The 19043-nt window shown below is 42.9% G+C and overlaps 1 protein-coding gene across 6 annotated transcripts in view; it reads right to left on the reverse strand.

The window, feature by feature from the left end:
• BRF1 (BRF1 general transcription factor IIIB subunit) overlaps window positions 1–19043 on the reverse strand; it is a 248210-nt gene that overhangs the window by 66763 nt on the left and 162404 nt on the right. For all 6 annotated transcript variants that reach the window (XR_016440380.1, XM_090034172.1, XM_090034173.1 and 3 more), the window contains 3 exons: window positions 4899–4960; window positions 2485–2566; window positions 2332–2387 (listed from right to left, as the gene is read on the reverse strand). Coding sequence is in view for 5 of the 6 variants with exons in the window: in XM_090034172.1 (XP_089890298.1) it covers window positions 2332–2387; window positions 2485–2566; window positions 4899–4960 (200 nt within the window). In the remaining variant the exon portion in view is untranslated. The remainder of the gene's footprint in view (window positions 1–2331; window positions 2388–2484; window positions 2567–4898; window positions 4961–19043) is intronic.

A 19043-nucleotide genomic window follows, 5' to 3' on the forward strand; every position in this document is an offset into this window, starting at 1 on the left:
ATTAAACTTCCTCTGTGTAATTTAATCATTAGTTTCTGTTGTTTACAGAGAGAAATATATGCTCTTTCCCAACTATATTCAACTCAGGGTTGGATTTATTCCCACCATAGACAGACTCCTAATAAAATTGCCCAAAATGTAAATATTCAAATATATACATATAAATATCCCTCACAAAATATTCACATAACACTACAGCAATATTGGGTTACATCTTCTGAGCCTCTCCTTGCAGAAATGAGGCTCAGAATTACTACAGAGTTTGCAATAAAAATAGAGAGTTCCTCCAGGATTTTATCGGGCCTTAGATAGATGTAACGTTTGAAGTGCATCAAAGGGCAGACAGATATATACATCCTATGAAGCACTCCAAAAAAACCTTGGAAGAAACAGCAACTTCTTTGAAGCACTTTATTTTGAGGCACTTCAGATTACATATGTAGGACGAGGTATAGCACAACTGGGGGTTGCTCAGTCCTCCAGCATCCCACAGTGCTCCACAATAACCCCTTTCCATAGGAGGGAGGGGAGAGAATGGGACAGGCAGTCAGTGAGCACTGAGCTCTCACCAGGGCTGGAGACCAGGAATCCCTGTGTGCTTTTCAATCTTTCGTGTCTCATTTCAGGTGGGGATGCAGGGACTTTGTTGTCCCAGTTCCAGCAGGAGGTGCCTCAAGAACCAGGAGAGTGCTCACTGACTGTCTGCAAGACTGAGCAATGCCTGTTGTACCTCCTGGATGGAGATTATGATGCTGCATCCCTTCCTGGCAACTTTAAGGAACTCTACTTGTGGGGGTGTAGCAAAGGGATGTATACCTACCCATGGCTGATGCCCTCCATCTTTGAAGCATGTCAGAGTGCAGCTACATTTGAAGCACTTTAAAGTGTTGCATCTGGCTATGCCCTTAGTGAAAAAGGCCACCGGTATCAGAGTTGACAATCAATGGACTGGTATTAATTCTGGCTTTCAGTTACATGACAAGTGCCACATCAATATCACTGGGACTCAAACTGGAGGTGCTCTTGCCTTGGCCAAAAAGTTGCAAGTCCAAGTCTGAAACTAAATTTTTGACTTTGACTCTTCACTGCAGAACTAAACAGTGAGATGCTACACAGGGGACACTTCTACCCATAACTGATGTCTGATCAAGTGAAAAAAACCCTGAAAATCAAACTAGAAAAGGTATGGAAAGGAATAATCTTTATTTCTTGCAAATCATTTTCTCCCAAAATCATTTTGTCCTGCATGAAATTTATTTTTAAATGTATAATGGTGATTCTATTTACCTACATGGGTTGAGGGATACCTGGAAAATGGCAGACATATATTAATCATGTTTTCCTCTAGAGCCGAGAGAAACAATATGGTGTTAGAGAAAAAAATCTTTGGTTATCAGTACAAAAACGTGGGTGGTTGGGTTCTGCTTCTGTGCCAGAAAGCTATGCACTTTTTGAAAATTATTAATGGAACGCCACACCTGTGAGACTGTTGGCTGAATGAGAAACTTTCTAGCATCAAGAAGTGTTTCATTGTCTGGTCTACTTTTTATTGCGAAAGTATCTAGGGAGAGGCGGGAGATTGCGTCTTTTTAATTAGCTAGTTTAAAAAAAAAGATATAGGACACATACTAAAAACCAATGTGGATTTTTCTGCATGTGGAAGATTATGCACAGATTGCCTTGTCACCTGCTCAATTACACAAAATATTAACGCTGTACATTGTGAATATATGGCCAATTAGACTGCTTTAAACTGCTAAACCCAGAGACAGGACATGCCACTTGTTAGCATAAATACCACATGTTTTATGAAAGGTAGAACACTAAATCTCCTTCAAATTACTATAATGGAGATTTGTTCTGTTCTTGATGCAGTAATCATTATTGCAACAACATACAAAAATACTGGGGTTTTAGCAAACTGCAAACAAATACACAGATTCTTTTTTAAAATTCAGGAATACTTTAAGATCAATATTTAAACAAAGTAATTGATTAGGACAGCAAGTGTTAATTCAGCTAAGTACTCTATGTTTGAAAAAGGACATAATTTTCAGAGCACTGAGACATATTTTGCTCATTGTATAAAAATGTTAAGGCAGAAAAATGTTATTCATCAATTGCAAAAGATATTACTGCAATTCAAAAGCACTATTTTAGAGGTATGAGTTAAAGAAAAAAAAGCTATTGTTAAGACAGTAGAGAACTGAATCACTGTCTGGTTTGTCCCAGAGTATGCGAAGTAGAATTAGACCAAGAAATGTGATGAGTTACACATGAATTTATAAGCAGGTATTGTGGAATACAATTAGAATACATGAAGTTGAATACCTTTTGTTCCTTATAAATCCCAAGCTCCTTCTCTTTTGCTATCCTTGCTTCTTTTTCTGAAAAAATGACATAAAGGTAGCCAACATGAAGATTACATGGACTGTACTTTGCAGCATCAGTGACCAGAGAGAGAATTTCAGTTACTATACTTACCTTTTTGTTCCTTCAAATAATCCGCGTTTTCTTTCATCCACAGTTCAGCTTTTATCTGAGCTTCTGTTTCATTAAGTATATACTAAAGGCAACAAAAAGTTTATCTACATTCAGCAATTGACTTGAAAAAAATCACACAGGACAGTAAATTAAAAAAAAAAAAATACAAAAGACCATTTTGCATTAGAACTTATTTTTAAAACAATATTAGTCAAGGAAAATTTCTTCCAAGAGAAATAATAGGATAGTATGTTAATCAAGTTCTAGTCTAGTATTCTCAGCAGAAAATGCTCTGGGCTTTCAGAGAAACAAAGTGGGTGTTTTGACTGTTTCAGAATTCATTAGTACAATGCCTTGTCTGTGTGTATGTAACTGGTATGATTATATAGTGTTTTAGCTCTTCAGCTTTAGAGATTTTGGTTCACCTGAGGCAAATATCCAAATGATGCTCTCAGTTATTTCCATTTGGCCACAATGAAGTCACTAAACCTGTGTGGGGCTATGAACCAGACCTAGAATCTGGGCTGGACATTCCAAAATGAAGATGAGCGATGAGCCTTGTCCTAGCTTTCAATTACACAGATTACACAAATCAAACCAGTGTTAGAGTAGGTTTAACACAACTAGTCTCTGTGGAACAAAGGCTCCTGTTTGATGATGCAGGTTTGGAACTTTGGCAGAACAGTGAAGAGAAGCTGAGCATTTATCTTTCATGAACATTAAAATCATGCACTCTATATATATATATTTTTTAGAACTAAATATAAGTGATGTTACATCTTGTAAATGATGTTGCTTCTAAGTGCTACTGAAACAGCTTGATACTGTAGCATGATTGTGTTTTACCAAATGTAGATATTCTTTAAACTAAAATGTAAGACAAATAATTCAAACCAAATCAAACGGATGCAGGAAGGAATCTTTCACATTGGAACAGGCTTGACAAAAGAAACTGGTCCTAGCACCAGTTTACCTGGCCAATATTGTCTCTGTTTTATTTGCTGTTATGAAAGGCAAGTCATAATAATAAAAACTCTCACCTTCATAGCTCAATTATTCATCCTGCTTGAACCTACAGGGAGTGCATAATCTTGGATTTGCAATATTAGAGTCTATTGCCATGGAAATGAATATGAGATCATAAAAATCAGAATTATGACCTCACTGCCGAGTCGAGCAGGTAGAAGAGATGGGTTTGTTCTCTCCTACCTTTTTTTAAAATTATGGATCTACTCTGCTGGGTAGCTCTAAAACTGGCACAGAGGGGTTTTGCATTTACTGCCTCCTTGTTACTTCCCTATCAAGTTCATCCCATTTACAAGGGGAAAAGATATTTTTCTGACCTGGCAAACTGACAAACTCAGGCTGGGGGCTAAAGTCAAATTGGACTTTTTCAGCTCATCTGACACCAAAAATACCCTCCAGATCAAATTACATTCTCAGTTACATCCCAATATACCCCTATTGTTTTCAATGATGCCACATTCCCAAGAGAAATTGGTAGCCCTGGCATTATTTTTCAAAATGCACCTCTATTTGTGGGTTTCACATGGTTTTCCTGGAGAAGGCACTAGCCAGGGTATTGGGAGACCTAAATTCTGGGCCTAGGCACTGACCTGCTGTGTGACGCTGAGCAAGTCATATAAGTCTGTTTCCTTTGCAACCCTTTGTCTGTCTACTACATTTAGGGAGTAAGGCACTGCTTGCACAACTTCTAGCTCAAGGGTGTCCCTAACCTGGCTTAGACCTCAGTGTCACACAGACAAAAAAAAACCAAACAAAGCCCATATTGTACAGCCCCTTTTTTTTGAGTACAATCACACTTCAAACATCTTCGGCAGGGCTGTCCAACTTCTGAGCTGCCAGGAGCATGCAGCTCCCCTGCCGCACAGGCTGTGTGCACTCGCCAGGAACGGGGCCAGGAAGTGAGAACTGGGGCTCAGAGAACCTGGCTGCAGCAGAAGAGGTGGTGGGGGGAGCAGCAGCTGCCAACCAGGAGCCTGCAGGCTGCAAGTTAATCTCTCATGGGCACACTGGCCCATAGGCCACAAATTGCACAGCCCCAAATTAGAGAATACATTTAATGCTAAACAAAACTTTAAAGTTCTTTAAAATAAAATACACTTCCAACTACAATTCTCCTAATAAGGTGAGAAATGGCAATAACAGTGACCTGCTACAGATTTCATCTCTAGCAGGGAAAAGGCAGGGAGTACAACAGATTCACAGATTTGCCCTGTGCATCAGTTCTCCCTCCATTATCCTGCATTGTAACCTAGTGTCAGCAGGATGAGAGGCTGGAGAGGGAAAGGACAAGCTACAGAGGAAAAACAGAATTTCTTCCTTAAAGATCCAAATAGAGACAAATGTAGGAGAAAAGCCAAAAGTAAGATAAAACACAAATCATAACTTACCCTGTCTATTTCACTGTCGTCAATTCCACTCAAATCTAATTCACCATCTCCTGTATTTTCATCTAAGAAAAAACACAAATATACATTTTAGTTTGGGTGCATATACATTCAAAATCCACTGGATCTGCAGGACAGTAATGGTTCTAGCTGGTGTGCTAACAAATAATCATCTCTGAGGCTCACCTGCCTCCATTTTTACTAAGGAGATTTATGGCTCCTTCCTATTTGCTTGATGTGAGTGCACAAACTGTCACCACAGTTTAATTAATGCAGAGTATGTGCACTACTATGGCCCCTTCCTGCCTCATGAAAGAGGGCTAAAAATACTGCCATTGTTTTCAGTAGACATCTTTTTTAATTTGCAGCAGCAACAGATGTTTGCTATTAAGTTGGTGAATCCACTTCAGTGAAATGATTTGATTTTTCTCTCGTCATTGCAGGAATTTCTCCATCAGAGTCAATGTACCATGAATCCTCTGGAAGTTATGACTAAGAAAATATTTTTGATCATCAATGAAGCAGCACAGTTCAGCGAATACAGCATCAGGCTTGGAGCCGCACAGGGGTTCTAGTCCTGACAGTGACTCGCCACCTGACCTTTTGTGTGCCATGTAGTGTCACAGGGGCATCGGTTCTTCTACCTGTAAAATGAGAATTAAGGCTTTTCCACTAGTAGGAAGCACTTTGGAATCTATGGATAGAAGGAACTACCATAAACACTGATGTTATGTGGCTTCCACTATTACAAATTAATTTAGACTTTGCTTAGGCTTTAATATTTATTGAACAAATTATTCTTTTAAAAAAAAGATTTTTATTATAGCCCTTAACTTATGTAACTGGATCCAACAGAGGCCTATTTTGAGAATGATCATATTTGTGGTTTCAGAATCTTATCATCCATCTATGATCTTCATAAAACAGTGGAGAGGAGAAGGCAGATTGGCATCTCCTCAGTTCTTCTGCTGGGAAAGAAAGACACTTTCCTAATCATCCTCACCATGTTTTAATCAACATCTGTTGACTTGACAGATTTGCAACATGCTCTGTGGGAAATCAGATGGCTGTTTCTTTTGGGGAGAGAAATTACAACAGCACCGTAAAAAAAAAAAAAAAGCTGAAGCCCTGCTCAGTGCCCTTCAGCTACTGCTCCATGCTAATGCACAGCAAACTTGAGTTTGATTCCCATTTGAAGTCTCACTCCCAGACTGTTCAATATTTGGAAGTGCAAAGACTGAATATCAACACCAGAAGAAAGGGAGTTTCTGCACAGCTAATGGCCTCTGAAAGGAGGCCAAGCCACCTTGCTTTGATCACACATTCACATTAGGTAATTACAGAATAGAGCCCTGAAGGTTGCAGGGAATGAACTGGTGAAAACAAACACGGGTAAAAATTAGCAATGTTCAAAGACAGACAACAAAGGGTTCTTTGCCTGAAAAACTCAACTGCTGTACTGGTCATTTCAAGAACATGAAGTCATGCTGCTAGGGGCTGTGGGTAAACAGACAAATTTGTGAAACAGTATGATTTTCAAAGTGATGGAAAGATGTTAGTCTTCCAGCTCCCATGAACTTCCCACCTGAAGTGGGCATTTATCACTTTCGATTATTTATGCCAGTTGTCTCCAACCTTTTTAAGTAGGAGATCACCTTTGGCATTTAAAAGCAACCCAAGATTTACCATGCACGATTGCCCCCCTCTCTCACCCAGCAGTAAATCTGGGGGGGGGGGAGGGGGGGGATGCAAATCAAGGCAGAGGGAGAAAAAATATTTGGGGGGTGCACCTCCCCAGCAGGTAAGTCCCACCAAGCCGGGGTCCCACTCAACTTACCCCTGCTCCTGCGGCATTGTCCCTCACTGTAGGGGTCTCAATCTAGTTCCCATCCTTTCCCCCTCCCCCATGGACTGACCTGCTGGGCTGGGGCATGTGCATGCATGCATGTGGGCACTCAGCCTCCCACCCCAGCCTCGGATCGACTCCAACAGGCTCCAACATCTACTGCAAGAGGCTCAGAGATCTACCGGTGGATCGAGATCCACTGGTTGGTGACCACTGATTTAGGCTGTGATTTTTAATGGCATCCTACCTTTCCTCTTACAAAGCCATATATGAGTGGGGTTTTCACTTCAGTCAAGGATGACACTGAAACTGTTACTGCCCCAAAGAACTTCAGAACACAGTGTTCTAACCTTTCCAGGAGCCTGTCTCACAAATACAATAAATATTGCATTTACTTGAATACAAGACAAGGGTTTTTTCCCCAAATGGTTTTGGGAAAAAAGCCCCTCATCTTATAATTTCCTACAAAGAAATTGCATTAAATACACTATCTATCATTAAACTGCTGCCTAAGGCAGCATGTACTGAGCAACGGAAACCAATTATGAAGTTGATTATATGCAGCCAACACTGAGCATGACTATAAAACACATGGCCACATTGGGCAAACATGCTGATAGGAACCTTTTCTCTTTTTCTTTTTCTAAGCAGACCTTAAAAAAAAGCAAGCATTTGTTCCCTGAGGAGGGAACAAGCACTGGGCCTGGAAGAACTGCAATACCAGGCTGGTACTTGGACAAACCAGAGCAAGCTTCAATACCCTCTCTTGGTCCCAAAATGCTGTTGTGTTGAGAACCCACCACATAAAACATATGGTAGTGCCCATCTGAATAAAACATATGGTAGTGCCCACTGAGAACAGTACCCATCACTGCTGACACTTTTTCAAGTCATAGTGAGCCACAACATTCACCCAGAATCCCTGTCAGCCCTTCTCTCAACATGGCACATATGATTAGTGTGGCCCCACCCTCCATGAGCTGAAAGCCAGACCAGTTTACCGTGCATGTCTCCTGCATATACATTTTTGGAGGATCCCAGGACTTATGACTGGAACAGATTGTTCTTGTCATGAGTGGGAACTAATTAGCACTTGGATCCTTTGGGGAGAGGGTATCTGGAGTACACACACATACTGAGCAGTGCTGAGCTGTGGAGTCACCGTGGCTTGAAATGCTGCTGACTCTGGTGGGGCCCAGGTCAATGAACCATGTGGTAAATCTTTGGCTTTGGATTAATATCATGCACTGTCTTTTACTCCATATAAGTACGTACCAAAGCGCTGCTCAAAAGTGTGTTTATGAAGTACCTGTGCTAAAACTTGCGCAGTTTCAAAGAAAGGTAACATGAATCAATTCGGGATAAACTAAGTCCACAGCTACTATATGCAACGTGCTACAGCCATGTTTTGTAGGTCACTGTTTTCAAATTTGCTCCTTACCTCCATGTGCTCAGGAAGAGCAGGGTCAGACAGTTAGGAGAGGGGAAAGGGGCTGCTGGAGGAAGAAGTTGGGGGGATGCATAAAGCAAAAGGCTACCTGGCTCTGCAGGATTTATTTTCCTTGCTGTCACAGTGGGAGATGGTAAGGCAATTCCTCCAAATTCAAGACAAACCTTCAATAATTAGATTCTATACCCGGAAAATTATAACAAATGTATATATTTTCCGTACATAGAATCTAATTATTGGGGGAGTCGTTTTATGAACAGGATCGTCTTCTATTCGAGTAAATGCAATATTTGCTTGTTGCAAATAATGTGTGATATATGAAAATGCCCTGAGAAAGATTCTTTACTGGCATAATATTTTGACTCTGAACTTTATGATAAATTCAGCAAATACTGAAATCTCAGGTCCTAAATGTGTGAAAAGCATTTGTGGGGGAAAAATAAAGTAAAACTTTAAATTATTCCAGTCTAATAACTCTATGTATGCTTATTTTTCCCGTTTCCCTGCATTGTAGCACAAAATGGAATGGGATTATTTGAGGAATCAGTTTATACATTCTCTTGATATAAGGGACTTTCTCTCTTTGTGACTTTTCTGAGTCGTACCCCAAAGCCCAGCTTCATATAAAGTCCTGTGCATCGAAAAATCATTCATATTATTAAAAAAAAGAAAAACAAAACAAATCCACACTTCCACATCCTTTTAGATCTGAAAATCAGCATTCAAGTGCCATGATTCAGGCAATTTTTCTGAAGAGATTCAGAGATATAGATATAGAGATATATAATTTTTTCTGAATAGATTCAGAGAGATAGAAATGTATGATGTCACAGAACCATAGGTGTCCATTTCCCTATACAATCCTAATACACCAGACTGAAAATGATATTATTTCAGACACTATGAACAATTTCATGTTGTCATTTTAAATATTATTTGTAACAAAATTAGGTGCCAGTTGTTCTCATTAGTTCAATTAGTTACAGGGACAAAAAACCCATTCACCAACTGGTAAACTGCACATTAGAAACTGGAAGCAAGAGACCTGAAATAAGCATTACTTAGATCCTATAACAGCAGTATAGGGAGTAATCGGAGGATACCTGTCCTGCCTACAAATTGTCCTTTTTCTGCCGATTTGATAGGCATTCAATCCATGAAAGAATTATTCAAATTAAGGTGACAGGTTCAAATCCCAAGCTTTAGGTCTTCACTAAATAAAGCCCTTGGTGGCAAGGTATTCACTGTAATCTTAACCTCCAAAAGAAGGTGAGAACACCTACGCTGATGCACAAATTTTGTGACAATTTGCAAAACCAGTAGTCCCAACTAGCTGTATACATTCATCTGTTGTATATTACATACCGACTCCAAGGCACAGGAAATAGCTTGGCCCTTCTTTGCTTTATTTTTAGGAGGAAAGATTCCCTCACTTTGCTAAACTTTTCAAAACAATTTCTAAATGCCTTTAATAGAAAATGGTTGAAATGAAATTTTTCATAACGACAGATGTGGCCAACATCTGGTGCAGGCTCTTTAGAAGTGATTTAAAAGCAACAGGAAGGTTTGATGTGGTTCTTAAAAGTTTGGGGTTTTGTCTTTTAGGGGGAAAAACATGCTGCAGGGCACAGGTAAAAACAGACTTCTACATTCAAACAAGAAGCATCAGTTGATTATTTGTTAAGTTGCTGACAGTTAGCCTTTAAAAGCTGACGGAAGAAAAGGATAAACAGAAGTCTTTCCCCTCGCTGCCTTATCTCTCTGTTCCAACCAAAGGGAAAGACCAGTGCTTCTACTGCATTCAATCAGGTCTCTGAATCAATTACAGTCCTACAACTTCACACTGCCAGGCACCAGCCTTGCTCCCAGAATATAAAAAACCTTTGTCGACAGCCTCACCAACCTGCTTTAACAGACATGAGGGCTGCAAACAGACACTCCAGATTAGTCTTGTAAACCTTTAAGTTTATTTATTGTTGCTTAGTAAATGCAGACAAACTCCCTTAAAAAAACAACAACATACTTCTTCATTTTATGTAACGTTATTAGACAAAATAAAGTTATTTGATATACAGAAAAGCTGCATTAATCAAGACAGTCATTTAAAGACCATTTCCTCCCTCTATTTCTTGTACAGGAGGCAAAACTATTTATTGTGCTGTCCAGATAAGGGGATTTCCTTATAGACAGAAATGAAGACTTGAGTGGCTGTCAGGAAATCCTCTGAAGCTTATATAATGGGAGGCAATTTTGTTCTGTTGTACTACCACTGCCAAATCCATCTTCTCTCACATGGTTTCATAGCAGCTGAAGAATTCGAATGAATTTGACAAACTTCTAGCTTTTCAGCATGGTATTAGTGATGAGGCGCTTAGAATCATAAAATCATAGAAAATTAGGGTTGGACAGGACCTCAGGAAGTCATCTAATCCGTCCTCCTGCTCAAAGCTTGGCCATCCACAACTAGATAACCCCAGGCAAGGCTTTGTCCAGCCAGGTCTTGAAAACCTCCAAGGACAGAGCTTCCACCACCTCCCTGGGTAACCTGCTCCAGTGCTTTACTACCCTCCTAGTTAGAAAATTCTTCTTAATGTGCAACTAAACTTCCCTTACTGCAACTTCAGACTGCCGATCCTTGTTTTGTCGTCTGCCACCACTGAGAACAGTTCAGCTCCATCCTCTTTTGAACCCCACTTCAGGTAGTTGAAGGCTACTATTATAAAGCCCCCATCAGTTTTCTCTTCTCCAGACTACATAAGCCCAGTTTCTTCAGCCTCTCCTCAGAAGTCATGTGCCCCAATTCCCTCACCATCTTTGTTGCCCTCCATTGGACTCTCTCCAATTTGTCCACATCCTTCTGTAGTGGGGGGCACAAAACTGAACACAGTACTCCAGATGTGGCTTCACCAGTGCTGATTACAGGGGAATAATCACTTCCTTTCACCTGCAGGCAATACACCTACTAATGCAGCCCAGTATGCCATTAGTCTTCTTGACAACAAGGTCACACTGTCAGCTTATACTCTGCTTATTGTCTACTATCACCGTCCAGGTCCCTTTCTGCAGACCTGCTGCCCAGCCAGTCAGCCCCCAGTCTGTACCAGTGCATGGGATTGTTTCATCCTAAGTGCAGGACTCTGCACTTGTCCTTGTTGAACCTCACGAGATTTCTTTTAGCTCAAACCTCCAATTTGCCTAAGTCACTCTGAATCTTAGCTCTACCCTCCAGCATATCCACTGCTCCCCCCAACTTGGTGTCATCTGTAAACTTGCTGAGGCTGCACTTTATGCTATCGTCAAGGTCGTTGACAAACAAAACCAGCCCTATGACTGATCCCTGGCGTACTCCTGCCAACTAGCCATCAGCCATTGATGACTATTCTCCAAGCCTGATGATCCAGCCAATTTTCTATCCACTTTACAGTCCATTCATCCAGACCGTACACATCTTTAGCTTGTCTGTGAGAATGCTGTGGGAGACCATATTAAAAGCCTTGCTAAAATCAAGTTACACCATATCCACTGGTCTCCCTGTATCCACAGAGCAGTCACCTCATCACAGAAGGCAATCAGGATGGTCAGGCATGACTTGCCCTTGGTAAATCCATGCTGACTGTTCTTAATCAACTTCTTCTCCTCCAAGTGCTTAGAAATGGATTCCTTGAGGATCTGCTCCATTTTTCCAGGGACTGAGGTGAAGCTGACTCGTCTGTAGTTCCCTGGATTCTCCTGTTTCCCTTTCTTAGATATGGGCACTATGTTTGCCCTTTTCCAATCATCCGGGACCTCTCCAGATCACCATAAGTTTTCACTGATGGTCAGCGGCTCTGCAATCACATCAGCCATCCCCCTCAGCATCCTCATGTGCATCTTGTCCAGCCCCATGGACTTGTATAAGTTCAGCTTTTCTAAATAGTCCCTAACCTGTTCTTTGGCCACTGTTGGCTGCTCACACCTCCTCCTCAAACTGTGCTGCCCAGTGCAGTAGTCTGGGAGCTGACCTTGCCTATGAAGACTGAGGCAAAAAAGGCACTGAGCACTTCCACCTCTTCTGCACCGTCTGTCACTAGGTTGCCTCCCCCATTCAGTAAGGGACCCACACTTTTCTTGATGTTTCTCTTGCTACTGACATACTTGTAGAAACCCTTCTTGTTACCCTTCACATCCCTTGCTAGCTGCAACTCCAATTATGCTTTGGCCTTACTGACTTCATCCCTGCATGCCCAAGCAATACTCTTAAATCACAGAAATTAAGGCCTGGAAGATCATCAAGTCCAACCCCCCTGCTTTAGACATGAATACTGCTGAGATCAACTGATCCCTGCAGGGTGTCTGTCCAGTCTCCTCTTGAAGACTCCAAGGTTGGGGACTGCACCACCTCACTGGGAAGTCTCTTTTGGATCCTGATCACCCTTACCATAAAAAAGTTCTTCCTTGCATCCAACCTGCAACCGTCCTCTTATACCCCTCTCTACTTGTTTGTCCAACTTTCCACTTCTTATAAGCTTCTGTTTTCTGATTAGTTTACTAACGAGTTCCCTGCTAAGCCAAACTGGTCTTCTGCCGTACTTGATAAGTTTTCCTGTGCATTGGGATGGTTTGTTCCTGAATGATCAGTAAGGCTTCTTTAAAAGTACACCCAGCTCTCCTGGACTCCTCTCCCCCTCAGACTGGCTTCCCAGGGGATCCTGCCCATCAGTTCCCTAAGCGACTCGAAGCCTGCTTTTCAGGATCCTTACTCTGCTGCTTTCCATCCTTCTTTTTCTCAGGATCCTGAACTCAATCATCTTGTGGTCACTGCTGCCCAAGCTGCCATCCACCACTACACCCCCACCAATTCCTCCCTGTTTGTGAGCAGCAAGTCAAGAAAAGCACGGTCCTTGATTGATGCTCCGGCACTTGCACCAGGAAGTTGTCCCCAACACTCTCCAAAAACTTCCTGGGTTGCCCGAGCACTGCTGTATTGCCCTCCAGAAGATGTCACGATGACTGAAGTCCCCCGTGAGAACTGGGCCTGCAATCGGGAAGCTTTCACGAGCTGTTTGAATAAAGCCTCATCCACCACTTCCTCCTTGTCTGGTGGACTACAGCAGACCCCCACCACATCACCCTTGCTGCTCTCCCCTCTGAACCTAACCCAGAGACTCTCAACAGGCCTGTCTCCAGTTTCATACTGGAGCTCTGAGCAATCATATGGCTTTTACCTAAAGTGCAACTCCTCCTCTTCTCCCCTGCCTCTCCTGTGGCAGAAAGCCACCTTGGTTTCTCCCCAAATTCTCTGACCTGTGACAATGAGATTAAAATAGGCCCAGCACAGAGGATTCACACCTCAGCCTGTCTCTTTAGGTAACTTGAGCTGGCTGCAGTCCTGAGGGAGGGGGGAAATCTGCTCCCTCTGCCTCCGTGACTGGCATCAGACACCCGGGTGAGGGGCATCTACCTGGTGGACTGGAATCTGCCCGGTAACCGGTGATGCATTTCAAACTGGTTGGCTGACAGCCAACTGGGGCTGACCTCCACTGGACCAGGTGAATGAGGTCACAGGGGCTATATAAGTTAGGATGGGCAAGGAGGCGGGCTCTTCGGCCGTGAGGTGAAGCAGCAGCCATGCGGAGGACACAGAGGAGCTTTACCATCTAAAACTGGCCCTCTCCCCCAAACTCACGAGCTAGAAACCACCTGCCTCCAGAGGGGAAACTTCATGGGTCTCTGGAAGATGCTTGTGAGTAAGCTACTCGAGATCTGACTAGATAGCTAGCTGGCAGTAACTCAGTTGCGTGATCAAAAGGCTACCTCAGCCAGACTCTTTGCTCTTTAGGATTTCTAGGATATTGCTCAATCTTGTACCCTATTTTCACCCTACCCCTGTGACCAATACAGTCTTCCTTTGTGACTGGTGTGGGAGACTTATTGAGGGGTGGGTCTAAATTATGCCTAAAAGACCCCTTAGGTCTGCAGACTAAGGGGAACTTTACTTTTTGCCCCCTGACTTGGGGAAGTGCCCCAAGTGCCTGTACTGGGTCGAGTACCCGTCGGACTATTAGGCCTGTGTTTCCCCGAGGACACAGGGCCGAGGCAGTCCCTTCTCGGGGTGGTGGCAGCGAAGTTACCCCCAGGCTAGCGTATGTGCTCCAGGAAGGGGTCGGGCCGGACATAAGGCGCCCCTAGGGAGGCACTCGGAGCCTGGCAGGTGGTCGGGCGCAGGGAGGTGGGCGGCTCAACGCAGGAGCACCCCCTACTGGCCCGCCACACTCCTTCCTCAATAGTTTGTACCCATCCATGACAGTGCTCCAGTCACTCAAGCTCCCACCAGGTCTCTGTTATTCCAATTACGTCATCACTCCGAGACTGTGCAAGGACTTCCAGTTCTTCCTGCTCATTTCCCAGGCTCCGTGCGTCCATGTACAAGCACCTGAGGTCACTAGTTAATTGCCCTGATTTCTCCCCATTGCCCACTCCTGCCTGCTCTCCTCCAGGTCACCGACTTTCCCATTTACCTTAGGGCTTTGATCTCCCCCCGGCAAAACTTGTTTAACGCCCTCTTCACTAGGTTAGTGAGCCTGCCTGTGAAGATGCTCTTCCCTCTCTTTGTCAGATGGATCCCATTTCTTCCTAGCAACCCTTCTTCATGGAATAACAGCCCATAGTTAAAGAAGCCAAATCCCTGCTAGCAACACCACCTGTGCAGCCACACATTGGTTTGAAGGATGCAAACCTAACACCAAATCACATATTAGTATCTAGGACCCTTCCAAGATCACAGAAGAAGCTGGAGCACCCTGCAGGAAAGCTGAAGAACCTGTCAACAAGGCAAGGCTTGAAGCCCCTTCACAGGAGAGGTGTTGAGGACATTTCTGAAGCTTCGATGATCCACTGCCAAAAAGAAATGTCGAGAAACTGAACATTACTGGAGAGAAAAACAGAGAGAAAAAAGGTAGCTGATGAACTGGAATGGAAAAAAATAGATTAACTGTTTGGGGTAGTGAGAACAGTTTTCCTGGTAGAGAAGATTGAGCAAGAAATTAGTGGTTGAGAGAGATATAGCCATCTGATGCACCACAGAACCAGATGTGAGTTATCACTCCTAGTCTTAGAGTTATTAGGGGAAAGTGTGTGCAACAAAGAATCCAGTTCAAGTGACATCAGGTGCATGCATGCAGTCTGGGAACATGAACGAGGAGGGATGTGTTACCACCCACAGTAAGAGCAGGGCAGTAGATTTTTAACAGGATGGTAAGTCTTCTTTCAATATTTAATCTGTCAGTGGTTTCACAGAAGGCCATTTTACAAGAACCCATCATATAATGTGCATCTCCCATAATTCCAAGCAACCTTCCATACCTCCATGATTGCCAAACTCAAGCATCCTCTAAATAGTGGGAGTTAACCTTTTTGACTGGCATGCAGCAACTTAGCCTTACACCCTTCCCAAATGCCACTCTGATCTCCATCCCCTGCCTGATTTGCTGCTCTGCTTTCTGTTTCTTGCCTCAAGCTACCTGCTCAACCTGCTGTTCTGCTTTCTGCTTCCTGACCTATCTGCCACTATGCTGCCTGTTCCTATCCCCAATCTGCCATGTGCCATGCACAGAAGCTACCTATGACACTGGTGGCATGCATCCTGCAGGTTAGCCACTTCTGATTCAAGTACCTGAAAAACATCCAGCTTCAACCCTCCCTCACTCCCACCAATTCCACTCTGAAAATGTTGAGACATGTTGTCAACATAAAATCTGCCACATGCTGAATAGCAGAAATGTAGGGATCCAGCAATGACTTGGCATCAAAATAAACATCACAAAATATTCGGATTGTGTTGCAATGGAGGTATTCCTTTTTGACTGTACCTGAAGTCACCTCAAAAACTCCAGTCTGCCCCACCAGACTGCCAGCTCCATGCCAGAATTCAGGGCCAACTGGCTACAGAGTGGATGAGGCTGCTCATGCAGTATGAAGAGAAATGATGCGTGTCATATCACTGCTTTCTTATGCCTAGTCAGGGTTGAGGGGACCTCTTCATCCTAAGCAAAGACTCCAGGCTCCTGGCTGGTGAAGTTGTGCAAGCCCAACATATAACAAACAGAGAGCAATATCTTCACAGCGCCATTCCTGCTAACCAGAGATGGCAGGATGCACACGGCCGGCCACAGGGCCCTGCCTCCAGTTAGTGCAAGGCCAGCAAATATTAGCAGCTCCCCGACAAACTCCGCACATTTGGACTGAAAGAATGATACTATAAAGAATGTCTTCCCAGGGCAAAGAAAGGGCCTAGATGGGGGGGGGGGGGGGAGGGTCCTTTCCCAGCTGCTAACAAAAAAAGAGCCCTTTTCCAGCTGCAAAGTGAGGCACTAAAGTATCCACCAAGTAGGGTAAACCTGCCAAACCTCTCTGCAAAGGAATGATGTCACGAGGACTTTGCTTCACCCACTGGAAGGGGGACTCCCTGGTCTGGCACAGAGAAATGAGAAAAAATGAGAGAGTGAGCTTTTCCATTTGGTTTGCATTCACTGCATTAGACTTGCTGTCATGTCAAAGTACACGGTGTGTGGTTCCCCCTGAAGATCCCAAACTAACAGCATGTGTGCACAAAATAACAAACACAGTAGCTGAGACTCAGTTCTTCACACCAAGGTTCAAACACAGGGTAGCGTGCTTCATCTGCAACAGTCAACGGACATCACCGTTTGTCCTACTGCATCACTCACTGTCATACAGTGGTCATAAAAGAATTTTAAAGCTTAGGGCCTGATTTTAAGCAGACGCTTGAACTTGATAGATTGGGGCATTAATTGGGTGAGGGGCAAAAGGGAACCTCTTCCCACATTTTTCTCTGCAAGAAAAAAAGTTCTCCCAGATTCTGACTCTGCTTTTCCTGAAATGAGCCTCTAATAAACAACGTCATTTGATGCCACTTTTTCAACTGTGCAGAATCAAAGGGGAAGCCGAAGCTTACTGAACTTCATGCTAAAATAGATCCTTTTGATATCTCCAAAATAAATACAGTTGCAAGTCAAACTCTTCCAAATGAAGAACATCTTGACACTGTCCACAGAAACAGCAGCAGATGTTTGTATTCTTTAATAGTATATCCACCCCCACGCAAATCCCTGTAAACATAGTGAAAACCCTCCCTTGATGCAAACCACTTGGGATTATTCTTCATTCTTTTCCAAAACCAGAGCTCTGCTGTCATGGCCTTGTCTTAAGGGCTTAGATAGTTGTTCTCAACAACATGACAAAAGCTATTCTTGCCATTGAAGCCACCACTCATCAATGGCTAACCTGACAAAGAGTCATCCACAAAGATACTAATTAGCTATTACAAATGACATTCTCTGCATCGTGAAGTCCTTCGTTCCTTACTGGGAGGAGGATCTTAAAAGACTTTTGAAAATGGGAGCAATAACAAGCATCTTTTCCCACTTCGTTCTCTTTTCCTTCGTATTTGGAACATCACCAGCTCTTCCCTTTTGTCTCTCCCTTCCCTCCTTTATATGACTTTTTGGTGTCTTCTCTCTCCTTTCCCTTCCCCCATCTTTCCTTCTTTTGGTGCTTCCTGGCCCCTATTTTCTGCATTTTTTAAAATCTCAGCAGGGGTAGCCAACAGCAACACTTTATATAAAGGGAAGGGCTGAGGAGAGAAGCTGACTAGCATCTTAATCAGCTCGTCTCTTCAGACCTTGCAAGTGTAACGTTCTTATACATTTCATGCAGTGGGCTACAGCTGTATCAGGTTCTGGAGAGCAGACACCAAAGGCAACGGACTAAGATCACACATCTCAGTCGGCTTCTCTTTGCTGACAGATCACTGTGTAAAACAGCCAGCGCTGTACACAGGGGCCATCTGTACAGGGAACAGCTGGTCCGTACATTTACCGTGACGAAGAACTGTTTCTGTTGTAGCCAGCAGGTTGAGTAACCAGGTCTTGCTGTGGATACTAAATGGTCTGCTATCTAGTTCAGGTTTGGCCAGCAATCACCCATCAAGGCAGGAGACCATCTGTATTAGATTATTATTACTTACACCTATTCCTCCATGGTATCAAATAAGTTTTGCATTAGCAAACCCACCATCTGTTTTGAGAACTTAAAGGAGAATGCGGGCTACTGCTTTACACATTTCTTAAAGATGAACCAAATTCATCTAAATGCTTGAAAACACCAAGTTGTGAGTTAGAGCTGAATAAATAACATTTTCACAAACACACACACACACACACAGAAAAGGAAAGAAAATAAGTATCTTACAGTACATATTGCCTGCCTCTCAAGAGACCCTTCCACCTGGAACTACTATGAAATACCACAACCCTTAACTCAGCACCATGGGGAAACCGGCCTTCCAGTAACCTCCTTTCCAAAGTCCTCCTGATCATAAACAACCTAGACTTTTCCCTTCTAGTACAGTTCTGGAAAAATCACATTTGATCATGTATGGAGAACGGAATACCATAGAGAACTGGAATTCCTACTACAGCAGAGTTAGGGTCATGGCATGTTATATACATGTACCTTCAAATTAAAAAACTTTTTAGGAGCCAGTTTTGAATAAATTAGAACTTAGAAAGTAATTAATTTTCTTGAGACTTCAGTGAAAATGTGAGCTTTACTCAGGTTGTGAGCTAAAAGCTTAAAGCAGGTTTTTCCATATAAAAATGAAAGAGAAAGAACATATGCTTTAAGTGTAAAACAGAACAGAACCTTAAGACGGTAATATCTGCACACACTCTCCTGCAGTAGTGTGTTTTGATTCCTCAAACGACACTTTTTCACTTAGTGCCCATGAACCAAACAACAAGACTACTTTCTGACCTAATAAGAAAAACCTGACTCTGAAGTTATCAAAAGTCAT

The sequence above is a fragment of the Crocodylus siamensis genome, chromosome 2 (genome assembly GCF_052110815.1).
Source record: "Crocodylus siamensis isolate JL-2025a chromosome 2, ASM5211081v1, whole genome shotgun sequence".
Classification (NCBI taxonomy): domain Eukaryota; kingdom Metazoa; phylum Chordata; order Crocodylia; family Crocodylidae; genus Crocodylus; species Crocodylus siamensis.